The 15,890-nt window shown below is 42.0% G+C and overlaps 1 protein-coding gene across 2 annotated transcripts in view; it reads right to left on the bottom strand.

Moving 5' to 3' along the window:
• MCPH1 (microcephalin 1) overlaps positions 1 to 15,890 on the bottom strand; it is a 236,674-nt gene that overhangs the window by 206,819 nt on the left and 13,965 nt on the right. For both annotated transcript variants that reach the window (XM_077942241.1, NM_001318176.1), the window contains 2 exon segments: positions 4,623 to 4,710; positions 44 to 158 (listed from right to left, as the gene is read on the bottom strand). In XM_077942241.1, coding sequence (XP_077798367.1) covers positions 44 to 158; positions 4,623 to 4,710 — 203 coding nt within the window.

Below are 15,890 nucleotides of genomic sequence, written 5' to 3'. Positions count from 1 at the left end.
ATAGACACAAATGCAAAGAACTGTATTAAATTTCTTAGCTTACCTAGACTTGTTTTTTGCCTTTGTAGCTCTTTAGCCATTTTCTCAAATTTCTTCTGAAATCTCTTATCATTTTCTGGTGTTTTAAAATTAAAATCTTTGGGCTGCATACATTTACGCTATGCAAAAAGAACACAAAAATTAATGCTGTATTGCAACTGCTTAAGACAGGACAAAAAGCCCTTTCGCGTACATTTCTGATACCTTTTATAACATCAGTAATAAAAACTTCTGAAAGAGGTGTTTCTTGCACTGTATGTGAATTGGCAATATTTCTTTCTTTTTGTGCAATTATAAAGAAAATGGATAGAATTTAAAAGACTGTATAAAAGGCTCTGTATTATGCTTTGTGAGACATTTTCATGATCCTAGCATTCTTAGTTTCCATGAAAGTTTTTAGCCAGTCTCTTTCGATTTTTTGCTATTGTTACCACCAAACCAGCCCAATCTAGTTCAACTTTGTGTATCAAAATGGTGAACTGTTTAATTGCCCTGGCCCCCGATGTGGCAAGTTATGTCACTTGCGCATGCTCAGGTGAAACAAGCATGTAACCACAGGTGGAACCTAAGCACTTAGACCAAGGAACGGGGAGCAAATTAAGGAGTAAACATCTGATAGCATAATCTAGGATCCAATCAGATTCAGCCCTAGCATCACCTTGGGACACAACCCAGTCAGATGACGCCTCCCAGCATCACCTGGTTGCAAGATCCAATCAGATCACACTTCGTTTTCTCTGCCTATGAAACTGCCTGAGCCCCCATCTCAGGGAGGCAGATTTGAGCATTTCTTCCTGTCTCCTTGCCAGGCAACTTGCAATAAAGCCTTTCTTTTCTCAAAAGCAAGTGGCATGATCTTGGACTCTATGTGGGTTGGGCAGCAAGCCCATTGCCTGCTTGGTAGCACTATTCTCACATCGTCCTCCCTGCAAGACCATGACGCAGTAAGAAAACAATTTTTATTTTATAATTACCAAAGAAAAGAACCATTATTATTCTTGCCCTACTATCATTAAATCACAGTAGCTCCAATCAGCCAGTAAAACCCCAAAACTATGACTACACTCACAAAAACATGAAACCCCAGGTTGATATCCACAGGAAGGTCGTGGGTTAACTCTACTCTTACCATCCTCAGAGAGGGGAAATGTTTCCTTTGAAACACACCTCACAGTCCCAGCCTTACTCACATTCTCTTCTTGGAACTGCCCATTGACTTCCCATCTTTAGGCCGGCCATCAGCACAAACACACATACTGAACTTCACATCGATTTTACCTACTAACACTTTTATGCCTGACTTCTTTCTTACAGGACCCCAGGGAAATTTAAGTCGTCTGTCTAGGTTCCTTGGTTTTCCGCTTGAAGCTGCCAGCCCAAACTTGCTTACATAGGGAGCTAGCTACCCATGTAAAAGCTAACTTCTTTTGCTTCAGTCTTATAGAAAGAACTTCTTTTAGCTATTTAAGGCTAATGCCTATACTGGGATCTTGCTCTGTTAGTTATTCACTCATTTATTGACAAAAAACATGATTATATGTCAGGCGCTGGTCTTGCAACCTAGAAAGATCCTTGTCATCATGGAGCTTGTATGCTGGTAAGGAATGACAGAAAATAAACATAATAAATAAGCAAATTGTATGTGGCTTGGGAGGTTCATTTCAATAGGCTTGGAACCGGCCTGCACTGCTTTCACTAAAGTACCTGCACTACACAAAATGTATTAATTAGGCAGTGGTGCTTTATAGCCACAGGTCCGGGAAGTCTGGGGACAACTGTGCTGGCCTGTCAACATTGTTTATGATTAGTGAGACGAAGGATTTGCCTGGAGGCTCTGCCAGTGGGGCTGGTTCATATAGGCTCAGGGCCAGCAGTATACAAGAAGATGCTCCACCTTGTGCTCCCTGGTTCTCAGGTACTGTGCAGATTGGACACATTGTTATTTTGGGGTCCTGTGAATCTTTTCTAGCAGCTGTATTCCATCAAACTGCCCACATTACTACAGTGTGTTAGGAGGAGCCAGCCAGCATTGCAGATGAAAAGAGACTCTCATAGTTAGCACAAGTGGGAAGGAATTGCTGGTACAAACAGGGGTGGCAGGATAGGTCTCACAGAGAAAGTAACATCTGTACAAAGCCATAGGGAGGCTGGAAAACGGGTCATGTGTATGGATTTTGGGGGAAGAATGTTCCAGACAGAGGGAACAGATAATGCAATGGCTCTGAAATAGAAACACGATTGGCATGCTTGAGGAACAGCAAGCTGGGCAGGCAGGCGGCAGGCAGGCAGCAGACAGGGTGAGGGGGAGACAGATCACAGAACCTCCTCAAAGACCCAAAAGAATAAGGCCTCAAGTCAGGTTTAATTTGCAATTACATTTGGAAAAGAGAAGGAAAGGGAAAGTTTTTAGACATGAAAATTAAAGTGGTAAAGTGTATGAGCAGTCATTAATGCTTCAGATTAGGAAAAATTAAAATGATTAGTAATATCCAATACTAGTCAGAGTATTAAGAAATAGCTTGTTTTTTCCTTTTTTTTTTTTTTTTTTTGAGAAAGAGCCTTGCTGTTGCCCAGGCTGGAGTGCAGTGGTGCGATCTGGGCTTACTGCAACCTCCACCTCCTGGGTTCAAGCGATTCTCCTGCCTCAGCCTCCTAAGTAGCTGGGATTACAGGTGTGCACCACCAGGTCTGGCTAATTTTTGTATTTTTAGTAGAGATGGGGTTTTGCCATGTTGGCTAGGCTGGTCTCAAACTCGTGGCCTCAACTGATTTGCCTGCCTCGGCCTCCTGAAGTGCTGGGACTACAGGTGTGAGCCACTGTATCTGGCCAAGAAATAGGTCATCTTGTATATGATTGGTGGAACTGTTAAAATCAAAATGTGTATGTATTCTGATCCAGTAATTTTATCTCTAGATATCTGACTTGGAGAAATAAACTCAAATATGTGGCATAAGTAATATACTTAGCAAAAACTGACAGTGACTAAAAGTACATGAATACCGGAAAAGCACAGTCACAATATATAATGCAATACAGAAAACTGAGTAGAATCAAAGCTACTGACACGAAATGGTCAAAACTATATTGTTAACTGGGGAAGAGAAGACAACTCACCAGACGATACACGTAAGATAGCAGAGCCCCTTCATGTCAAGCATGCATGTGTGTGTACATATGTGTAATATACTGAAGAAATGCCACCCAGGATACTCATCAAATTGAAAGCTGCTTACTTTGAGGGAGGGCAATCAAAGAGATGTCTGTGTTTACTAAATGTTTTACAATGAAAATATGCACGTACTACTGATGTGTTTTTACAATAAACACTTGATTTTAGCATGTCACAGGGAGTCCAGAGACTGCTGAACACTTTTTCACTTATAATCAGGTAAGACTGAAGGAAGTTTATCCATCACCGCATGGGCAAACTATGGCTTGTCTGAGATGAAATGTAATGGGGAAATATCATTTACTGTTTTCAGGAAATGTTATTCCTCCACAGTTATTTCTCCTCTGGTCTACAGGAAATGTCAAGTTCAGTTTGGAGACAGTCATCAAATCCTCCCTCTGACAGAGACGCTCATGTGAAAACAACCTGGCTGTGACGTTTCAGAGTAAACTCTCCTCAGATAAAGAAATCACAATTAGAAATAGGAAGCCGAAAAGGTTTGGTTAAAATGTGAATTCGATCTCAAACGAAAGCAGTATCTTTAACTCTACAGTTCGTCCTCCGTATCTGCAAGTTCCAGATCTGTGGATTCAACCAGTCACAATTGGAAATATTCAAAAGAAAAAAAAATTAACACTAATTTAAAAAAATACAGTATAACAACTATTTACAAAGCAATCACATTGTATTAGGTATTTTAAGTAATCCAAAGATTACTTAAAGTACACGGGAGGAGCCAGGTGCAGTGGCTCACGCCTGTAATCCCAATTGGGAGGCTGAGGCAGGAGAATCACTTGGGGCCAGGAGTTTGAGACTAGCTTGGGGAACACAGAAAGACCCCGTCTCTACAAACAATTTTTTCTTCGGTATACAGGAGGATCTGTGTAGGTTACATGCAAATACTATGGCATTTTATATAGGGGACTTGAGCATCAGTGGATTTTGGTATCTGTGGGGGTCCTGGAACTGATCCTCTGTGGATACTGAAGGGCAACTGTATTTGTACGGCAGATTTTCCTCATAAATGACTTTGCACACTTGGATGTACGTCCATCAGACTTTTGAGATTTTTCTGGCTAAACAGAATGCAGGTATTTTGACTACAGATATAACACATTTCATTCTGAAGTAATTACCAAAGCACCTAAACGTTTGCTTGTCTCTTGGCACCTTTTAGTTTTCCCATGGCCAACCACAGTCTCTTCCATTTCCTACAAATGCTATGGAAGAAGTCATAGGATAAAATAATCTCTATAATTCACTAAAAAATGCTATGTGAAAAGAATAATATCATCAATAGCATACTTAAGACAACTCTTGAACATATTTCTAGAAGTTTTATTTTCTAAAAATAAAAAATAAAAATGAATAAATTCCTAACTGCCATTATCTACATTGAAATCATGTACTTACTTTTTTTTTAATTAGGCTTGGTAAGTGTTCATTCGTATTAGCTGCAGGGAACAACGATTCATCAATGTGTGCTCCAGCTGTCCTGCATCTGTGTAATTAAATTACGGTAGTCTAATGAGTATTTGTTTCTATTATACATTGACACAGCACTAAATCTGCACATGTATTAGCAATTTAAAAAATCCATACCTAAGTCATTTTAACAGACTTAAAAAAAATAAATACAACAGCAAATACAAAAGTCAGTATAAATCAAACTTCCCCAAATCATCTCTATCTGGTGTTTAAGTATGAGAGAAGCAAGAGGCAGGTAAAGGAAGCACAATTTTTACGCAACAATTTTTGACTTGTAGCATACTTCAAAATTATTAGTGCACAGACTCATAAAGGTATGAGTAAATGCTATCAAATGGATCATTTAATAGTAAACAGGCCATAAAACAGATAATTAAGAGGTAGAAGGGATGTAAAGAAATTGAAGTCAGAGGACATCTCTTTCCTCCAAAATTAGGTTGTCCTTTTTGTTTTTCTGTCCAGACAGCACCACCATCAGCCCCAAGGCCTGGGTGTGCAACCAATGCTCTGCATTGCCAAACCTCCTCCTCCTGCCCCGTGGCCACACCTGCCATTTCTCCTGTCCACCTTCGTATCTCTGGATTCCTGTGACCCTTATCCCTTCTTAGCATTTTGTCACTCAAGTCTAAATAATTATGATTTTCTAAATGATCTCCTGCCCTACTGTTTGTTTCTCCTCTACTAATTCATTCCTACATTACTGAAATATTAATCTTAAATTTCTCCCCAACCCAGATAAAAACCTTCTGTCACTCCCATGTTTAGAGCATATTCTCACTCATTCGCTCTTTAAGTGTTTTTATAATAAGGCCTCTATTCACCTCTCCAACTATCCCTCACAGGCCTATCACTGTTCAACATCTAACACACAGTTATTTGAAAAAATAAAGTATACTGCAATAAAAAAACACATATCCATATTGATACAGAAATTTCTACAAAATATATTAGGAATGAAGGAAGTTTCAGAAATATGTGCCTCTATATGGTACAGTATGGTCTATGCAGTGTGGTAAGTAACACTAGGGTAGTGAATCTCACCCTGGCGTCCCTGACCCCCTTCTGAGGGTGTGCAGAGTCAATACTATCTTTATAACAACACTAACACATGATTTTCTTTTCCTGTCTCGCGTTATTTCCTCAATATACGATGCAGTGGAGTTTTCAGAAGCAAAATGACATGTGCTATCCCAATACACTGAATGCAGAGGCAGATATGAGAAGGCAACTGTCTTCTAATAAGCCAGGCATCAGAGAAATCTGCAAAAATGTACAAGTTTAAAAAAGAATACAGTGTAGTAATTGTAACCAGAGAAGCACAACCGGCAGAAAAGCAGCAAAAAGTTTCAAAACCAGTATGGTTCAGAGAAAGCTTCAGGTCAGAGACCATCACCAGACTCAACTCTGACAAGGAGGCAGATGTGGGAGGGCACAGATCTTCCACCCGGAAGCAGAGCACAGCCTCAAGCACAGTGCAGCAAAGAGCACGACATTTTTGGGAAAACATACGCCATTTGTATGACTGAGTGAATGAATGCAAGTTAGGAGACCAGCAACAAAAAAAGAATTTATGTGATTCCAAGGGTTGTACTGTCTAAGCTAATGAGCTTGGACCCTGTCCTGTGGGCTCTGGGGTATGAGGACAGGTGTGAGGGAGGGGTCGTGGGCAGGTCACCGGTCCAGGACGAGGAGGCCAGTCAGGGACTACTGCACTGCAATAAGTGAGGCAGGAGATGCTAAAGATTCAGTAAAGGCAGTTGGGGACTAAGATGAGGAGGGGGAATCCTTAACTGAATAATATTTAGACAATAAAAATGGAAGGTTTTTGACCTCTGGTTAAATCTGGTGGTCTGAGCACATGCTTTTCTCTTGACCCCCAAAACCCCAATAAAATGACAGTAAAGGAAAACAAAAAGACATAAACCAACAAAAATAAAGAGTAGATAAGAGCTGTCTGGGGAACCGTAATCAAACAATAAATAAAAAAAGGGAAACCCAAGCCTGGCAGCTGGGGTGGGGAGGAGTCCATCTGGAGCTCAGAACCCGGAGCTCAGAACCGCTCAAGGGCAGGAGGCACAGGTGAAGCCAGAGCACTCGGGTGGGGCAGGGGGCAGAGGACAGCAGGCAAAGGGCAGAGGGTGGAGGGTGGAAGGCTGAAAAGAGGCAGCAACTCTCCTTGCCCGTGCCCACTCACTGCCACCCAGTGCCCAATGGGGGCACTGGGACCATGTTCAGATAACTGGAGCCTGAGAAGCTCTGGACTCAAAGGACACCAAGCTCAGGGAAAACAAAAAGTTTTCCATGAAAGGAAATATATTCATGGTTCACTCTGAGATTCAGCCTAACACACAGCTTCCACAGTCATAATGATGTAAACATAAACTACTGATTTAACCAAAATGTATCATGTACACTGCCATCAAGAGTGGAAAGAGCCTGCACATGAATGTGTCCATGCAAACAGCAGATGCGCGTAGGTGGGAGTGGGATGCCCTTGGAGGGGCCGATTAAAAACGAAATTCTCACTTCCCTATCAGAAAGTCACTAGATAATATCTGAAACTGAAAAACCAAAACAGCAATACAGCCACAGTATTTAGAAATATGGAGGTCACTGAACAGCTTATCTGCAGAAGCAGCCACATGTGTGAAAGGAGCTGCCTCTGGGGAACAGGAATTGAGGGTGAAAAGGGTCAAGAAAGGGACCGTTGTTTTTCATGATAAGCCTTGTAATACTGGTTCTTCGTGTGTGTGTGGGCGCGCGCGTGTGTGTATACAATGGAACATGATTCCACCATAAAAAGAAATGCAATTCTAATACAGATGACAACATGATGAACCTTGAAAACATTATGCTAAGAGAAAGAAGCCAGACACGAAGGCTGTATATTATATGATTCCGCTTATGTGAAATATCCAGAAAAGGAAAATCCACAGAGAAAGAAAATCCACAGGGAAAGAAAGTAGACTAGTGGCTGCCTTGGCTGGCGGGAGAATGGGGAATAGGGCTAAGGGGTACAAGGTTTCATTTTGAGGTGATGAAAATGTTTTAAAATTGTGGTGACGGTTGCACAACTCTGTGAATACAGTCATATGCCGCATAACAACCTTTTGGTCAATGAGAGACCACATACACAACAGTGATCACATAAGGTTATAATGGAGCTGAAAAATTCCTATCGCCTAGTGACATACTGATGTTCCTAACCCCGTGTAGGCCCAGGCTAATGTGTGGCTTTGTGTCCTAGTTTTTTTTTTTTAAGTTTAAAAGTAAAAATTAAAATTAAAAAATAGAAAAAGCTGATAAAGCTGTAAGGTATTTTTATACTGCTGTACAATGTATTTTAAGGTGTTATTACAAAAGAGTAAAAAAATTTAAAAAATTACAGTTTATCATGTAAAAAAGCTATAGTAAGGCCAAATTAAAAAAAAAAAAAATACAGCATAGGCAAGGTGTGGTGGCTCACAACTGTAATCCCAACACTTTGGGAGGCCAAGGCGGGAGGGTCAGGAGTTCAAGGCCATCCTGGCTAACATGGTGAAACCCATTCTCTACTAAAAATGCAAAAATTAGCCGGGCGTGGTGGCGTGCGCCTATGATCCCAGCTACTCAGGAGGATGAGTCAGGAGAATCGCCAGGAGGCGGAGGCTGCAGTGACCCAAGATCACGCCACTGAACTCCATTCTGGGCAACAGAGTGAGACTCCATTTCAAAAAAAAAAAAACAGTATAATAACTATTTACATAGCACTCATATTGTATTAGGTATTATAAATTACCTAGCGGTTTTTTCCCCCCCTACCACACATAATAGAGAGATAGGTTACATACTTATGAGAGGAGCCAGGGGCAATAGCTCCTGTGTGCAATCCCGACATTTTGGGAGGCAGAGGTGGGAGGACCGTTTGAGGTCAGGAGTTGGAGACTAGCTGGGGCAATGTAGCAAGACTGCCATCTCTACAAAAATAAATAAATAAATAAATAATTAGCCAGTCATAGTGGCACACACCTGTAGTCCCAGCTCCTCAGGAAGCTGAGGCAGGAGGATTGCTTGAGCCTAGGAGGTTGAGGCTACCGTGAGCCATAATTGTGCCACTGCACTCCAGCCTGGGAGACAAAGCAAGACCTTGTCTCTAAAAAAAGTTATAGTATCAGTTAATACAGTTGCTCCAAAAAATATACATCCAGTGTAACCTAAGTGTATGACAAGTATAAAGTCCATAGTAGTGTACAGTAGTAATGCCCTAGTCCTTCACATTCGCTCACCACTCACTCAACGACCCAATCACAGCAATTTCCAGTCTAGCAAGCTACATCCATAGTAAACGCCCTATATAGGTGTACCATATTTTATCTTTTATACCATATTTTTACTGTACCTTCTCTATGTTTAAATATTTCAGAGACACAAATACTTACCACTGTCTTACAAATGCACATGCTGTAGAGGTTTGTGCCTAGGAGCAATAGGTTGTGCCACAGAGCCTGGGTGTGCAGTAGCTATGTCATGCAGGTGTGTGTAAACACACACTATGATGTCTGCACAACAAAATCACCTACCTATTCATTTCTCAGAAGGCATCCCTGTCGTTAAGCAATACCTAACTGTATATTTAAAACCACTGAATTGTACACTTCAATTGGGCAAATTGTGTAGCATGCGAATTAGATCTTTAAAACAATGTTGGAAAAAAAGAAAAAACATGACATACCACTACACATCCGCTCGAATGGCTAAAATTCAAAAGGTGGATAAATTACAAGTATTGGTGAAGACGTGGAGCGAATGGAACCCTCACACTGCTGGTGGGAATATACATTGCCGTTACCGCCTTGGAAAAGTTTGGGTAATGACCCAAGAGAAATGAAAGCATACAAAGACACAAACGTAAATGTCCATTGTAGCTTTATTCATAATAACCTAAAATGGAAAACTAGCCCAATCTCCATCAACTGGTGGCACCGTGCTACATGCTACATGCTACATGCCTGCAATAGAATACTACTCAGCTATAAAAGAAAATGAAACCACTGCTATACACAACATGGACAAATAGCAAAAACATCACCTTCGGTGAAAGAAGTCTGGCACAAAATAGTACACACTGGATGATTCCACTGATCTAAAGCCACAGAACTGGTGACACTAATCTTGAATGACAGAAACCAAATCTGTGGCTGCCCTGGGGTGGGAGGAGAGGACAGGGAGGCCGACAGCAAAGGGACACGAGGGAGATTTGGGGGTGATGAAAAGGCTCTATATTTTGGTTGTGGTGGTGACACAGGTATACACATTTGCCAAAACTCCGTGAATGTACACTTAAAATGGGCCCATTTTATTTTATGTAAATGTTTTTATAAAGCTGATTTTTAAAAACCAACTATCTGAGCCTACAATAATGGGGTAAGCAGAATGCTGTATCTAATAGAAGTGATGGGAAAGGGAGGCAGGGTGGAAGAGAACGAGGAAGGAAATGTTTTTGAGGTGTGCTTCTTTTTAAAAAGTCCCCTTAATTACCAATTTTAAGCATGAGAAGTTTTTAGCAGCCTCTTCTTAAGCAAAATGTCACTGATTTACCACTATTATGAGTAAGGGAACAGCAAAAGGGGGCTGGCTGAGATGCATCTGGATGAAAGATGTGAAGGAGACCCTAGATAACCGTGTTATCAAATACACAGTATTAAAATCACCACCATCATCAGAACAAAGGTCAGCCAGCTCATGAGAAGCCTCAAACCAACCGTGCTGGAAAATCCACTACCATTGCCTCCTATTGCACAACATAGAAAACCGAGGAGTACAGAAGATCATTTGCCAAAGTTTACAAAACCAGTAAGTATCCTTTAAGTTAGCAGTTTAAGGAAGGGCTTGATTCAACCCAGTAAAATGAGTGCCTGGCATAGGTTATACAGTTGTGGGAGGTGTGTTCTGTTGCCTTTGAGGTAAGCTTCCCAACTGCATATCCTTTAGAGTGATAAGATGTAAGGTGCACCGAGATGCTCTCCCTGAATTTCATCCACCTGAGTGTAACTATCATCACTCACTATGAAGCAGTAAGTGGCACTTACTGCGGGTAATGCCATTCTGCATGCCAACAGCTATGCTTTAGCACATGTGGTAACACACTAAAGCTGCTACACTGAAACTCACATTTACCAGGGGTCCAACCAAAATCTACTGAACAGACAAAAAAACCTTCCAATTAGATTTCTATTTTTCTTCAGAAATGTAAAATGCCTACCATCTAGTGGTCAAAAGGAAAAGTGTTTCAAGAGATGCCTCTAAACAGAGAAGCAACTATTTGACCTGCTGCTGCCTCAGAGCCAGCAGAAATCAAAGCAGCAACGTTCTCCTCGGGAAGCTCTGCTCTGAAGAGCTTGTTCTCCCCAGAGAACCAATTCACTCCAGCACTTCCCACAGCACACCTGCTAGATGGGCCAGGAACCACCGACTCCCATTCCACCCTTAGGACGACCCCTTGTCTTCACTTGGGCCAATCCTGCAGCCTTTTTACCACTCTTGTGCCAAACTGCCCAGCACCAGTATCTTATTCTCTAGGCCCAGTCAATAAGTCAATTCAGGAAAAGTACTTTAATCTTTTATGTAGACGGCACTGTGTTAGTGAGGCAAAAAAGTGAATCATATCTTTTTGAAGATTCCAGCCGCCAAGCACACAATCCCTCATGTGTGTCCCTGCCGCACAAGGAAGAAAACAGGAGACTCAGAGAAGTCGGCACAATAGTGCTCTGCGGGCAGAGAGAACACTTCTGTGGTCCAGCACTGGAACAGCAGCAGCAAGTTAACTCAGGAGCTGCTGGAGGAACCCAGAGCCCAGTGGTTGAGTAATTCGCCCAGTCCTAAATGGCTACATCCACTGTTACACACTGATGTGACATCAGGAGGACACATCAGACCGTCCCAAACTGAGGGACGTTCCTATCACTGGTCAGTGACCTTCAACAGTGTCAAAGTCACAGAAGCCAGTGAAAGACTAAGGAATGGCTGCAGGGTGAGAAGGCTGAGGAGGTGAGAAGTGGAGCTGGCCGCCGGTAGGACAGAATGGAGTCTGAGGATTCTGGGAGGAAGGGAGCTGTGGTAAGCCCCTAATGTCGGCTTGTGTTGTGCTTATGTGGGAATATGTCCTTGTTTCTAGCAAACACTAAATGCAGGGGGTGATGGCCTTCAGTCAGCAACCAACTCTCAGCCTAGCAAGGACAAAGCCTGTGAGTCATATTCCCAACCTAGCTGTTAGTTTGCAATTGTTTAAAAATGATAAACTTTCTTCAACAGAACTTAGAGTGGGGGCCAAGCTGACCTTTATTTCACCTTTATTTACTCTTCCTTTAAGGTAAAAATTTCTACGTCCAAAGGAAATGTCAGAATGTTATCAATTGTCATCTGATCTTAAAATGAACACTCCCAGAAGGAACCTAAGAGAATGGGATTCTAGTGACACCTAGTGACCTTACGAAGTTAATGTTCACATTTTCAGTGGAAACCATGAGCTACTGCATTGGAAAGGCAGGCAGGCAGTTCACCAAGAAAGAACAGACGTGACATAAAACATGCAGGTCAGTTTGGCTCTTATCTCCATGTTCTGTTGAAGAAAATTCAAGCTCACTAAAAATCAGAGAAATGCAAATAAAAACAGTATTACTTTTCTTCTACTAATTAGAAAACGTTAAAAGAACTGATAACTCACAATCTAAGAAAAGTTATTGGGAAACAGGTATTCTTCGATAACTCCAGAAAGAACGGAAACCAGTACACTCCTTCCAGAAGGTAATTTGGCAGCATCTATCGTATTTAAATATGTAAACTCTCCGAACTGAACAGCCCACTTTTGGGATTTAAATCTATGGAAAGATTTATCATCTGCAAAAAGGTAATATATACAGAAGCTCGATGCTCTAATATTTCTAATTGAAAATAAAAGAACTAAGAAATGAAAAACTTCAATCATCAATAGGACACTGGTTACATAAATTACTGGACAGCTACTACAAAAGATTCTTATATATATAAAGTGGGACGTATCTGCATGTACAGACAGGAAAAGAATGTCCTGTAATAAAAAGTTAACTAAAGAAGTATATAGGTTGGGCGCAGTGGCTCATGCCTGTAATCCCAGCACTTTGGGAGGCCGAGGCGGGCAGATCACGAGGTCAGGAGATCGAGGCCATCCTGGCTAACCCAGTGGAAACCCATCTCTACTAAAAACACAAAAAATTAGCTGGGCGTGGTGGCGGTGCCTGTAGTCCCAGCTACTAGGGAGGCTGAGGCAGGAGAATGGCGTGAACTCGGGAGGCGGAGCTTGCAGTGAGCCGAGATTGCACCACTGCACTCCAGCCTGGGCGACAGAGTGAGACTCTGTCTCAAAAAAAGAAAGAAAGAAAGAAAAGAAAAGAAAAAAAAAAAAAAAAATATATATATATATATATATATATAAAAATTAGCCAGGCATGGTGGTGCATATCTATAGCTCCAGCTACTCAGGAGGCTGAGGCAGGAGAATTGCTTAAATCCAGGAGGCGGAGGTTGCAGTGAGCCGAGATCACGCCACTGCACTCCAGTCTGGGCAAGAGAGTGAGACTCAGTCTCCAGGAAAAAAAAAAAAAAAAAAAAAAGGTTTGTTTTTGTATAATGAAGTTATAAGCATTATGGAGTCTGCATGAGCCCCTTGAGAAAGAAGCTGGGGTTGGTGTTGGGCAGAAATAGAGAGAGAAAGGGGATAAAGAATGACAGGAGGGGGAGTCAGGGGCTGGGCCAGCAAAGCAGAGCAAGAATCCCTAACTCTCAGAAGAAAACACTATCAGTGATATCAGTGATCACCCCCAATGTAGGATTAGCCAAGAGGGCCTATTTAGGTACAGAAATGCCTACTATTTTAATTTTTGTCCATGCATCTCTATTTACTTCAAGCTTCTAGTAAAGGTCTCCGTTTCCGCACTCTCCCCCCTCCACATTTCTATTCAACTTTTAAAATGCAGTTTTTTTTCAAGTCATTTTCCCCATATTTTCTCTAGTATCTCTATGCCACTTAACTAAATTTTCCTTTGTTCATAATTTGTTAGAACAAATATTTACTGAGCATCTACTATGAGCCAGATGTATGTTAGATGCTTACTGGAAACACAACCATAAATAAGACAGACGTGTAGCTGCTCTTACAGTCTACATTACAACAGAAAGACCAAATGCATGATTAGATACACAGACAGATAAAGCAGTCAAATGAGCAAAATAAGTTTTAATAGTACACACAGGAAAAAAGGAGTTGAGATAGAGAATAACAAAGAGGGCTTGAACTGTGAACTGGGGACAGAGGAAGCTCTTCTGATAAAGTGACCTTGCAATGCAACATGTATAAAGGAGCTGACTACAAAAGTCGGTTTAGAATCAGGAAGAGGGGGCAGAGTTCTCAGCACAGGCCAAGAACTAAAGGCAGAAAAGAGTGTGGCCTCAGGGACTTGGAAGCCCAGAACATTTGGAAGATGCAAACAAGGGAGAGGGGAGCAGCTGACATTGAAAGGGAAGGGACCATCATGCAGCACACTGGACCTGGGTCAGCAAACTTCTGTAAAGGGGCAAGTAGTGAATGTCTTAGGCTTTGTGGGCCATAAGGTCTCTGCCACAGGATCCAAATCTACAGCTGTAGTACAGAGGCAGCCACTGACTACATCGTCAGATGAACGTGGCTGTGTTCCAATAAAACGGTATTTATGGATACTAAAATTGAATTTTATATAATGTAAATATCATGAAATAGTAAACATTTGAATTTTTCTTCTTGTAACTTAAAAACCATTTTTAGCTCATGGGCCATTAAAAAATAAACAGGATGGCAGGGTGGATTTGGTCGGGGGATGACAGTGTGCCATTCCCTACTATAGACCACTGAATTCTAAGCCATTTTATCAGAAGGATAAAGCTGATTTACGTGTTAAAGTGTTGCAAGTAGTTAGGCATAAGCCCGGCAGGAGAGGGCTCTACCACCCACCAGGAATGTCGCGTGATAGCTCAACAATGATCGCATTGCCCCTCTAAAAGTGATAAATCGGCAGCCAGAGCCAGGGAGAGGCCATTTCCTGACAGTCCACACCTGTTGCACCAAAGTGTTAACTGAATGCAGACGCCAGGGAGAGGCCATTTCCCGGGCATGCACATTGAGACAAAATGGTGGAGAAATGGGAAGAAAACCTCAGATGGGCACCCATTACCACTTCCTAAACAAACTGCCTGCGCTCAGTTCCCGCGCTGTGCGTGCGGGCAGCCCACCCTCAGGGAAGAACTGTGGGAAAGGGCGAGCCTATAAATCCCAGGATCAAGGTTAAACATCAACTGTGACCTCCGTGCCTGCTTGGGACTCTTCCAAGCGTACTTTCCTTTCTTTCTGTTCTGAAGCCTTTTAAATAAACTTCTGCTCCTGCCTGCTCTGACACTTGCTTTGGTCTCTTCCTCTGCCTTATGCCCCTCCGTGGAATTCTTTCTTCTGAGGAGGTAAGAACTGAAGTTGCTACAAACCCATACGGATTTGCTGCCAGTAACTTGGATACCTTCCACCGGTAACAAAAGGGGTTACATTTACTGATGTATAAGAAACAAAATGAAACAGACAGGCAGGAGGCTGCTACAGTAATTGAAGCAAGACATGATAGTTGTCTGGACTGTGAGTAACAGCAGAGATAAAGATCTATGAGAGATCTATTTTGAGATAAAAATCAATAAGCCATTTCAATGGACTCCATAAGAAGACGAGATAGAGAAAACAAGGATGGCTGCCTGATATTGAGTCTTCCCCATTCCCTCCCCGAAAAAAAAGCAGAAAAAAAAAAACTTAAATAAAAGACACATATGACCTACATTCTCACCGATATGGAGATAACAGCGCAAATTCAGATGACCTGTAAGTAGAAAAATAATCCAAATTCCAACACAGTTGCAAGTCTGTGGATGCAGAAAGTCGGGGAGAATAGGCTTACGACTCCATAAAAAGTAGCACAGCCTGGAGGACTTACACGAAGCACAGGTAACAGAAGTCTCAGAAAGAGGACGCCCAGCACAACTGCCACAACGCAGAACCCATGCAGCTCAGAGTACCCGCTCCAGGGAAGGGGCCTGAAATGGAGCAAGACTAGGACAGGCAGACCCTGAAAAGCATCAGTTCTGGGGGGAGTAGCAGCCCTTGCACCA

Source organism: Macaca mulatta, chromosome 8 (genome assembly GCF_049350105.2).
Source record: "Macaca mulatta isolate MMU2019108-1 chromosome 8, T2T-MMU8v2.0, whole genome shotgun sequence".
Lineage (NCBI taxonomy): Eukaryota > Metazoa > Chordata > Mammalia > Primates > Cercopithecidae > Macaca > Macaca mulatta.
Note: the sequence above shows the minus strand (reverse complement) of the source record. Positions and strands in the feature narration are given on the sequence as shown.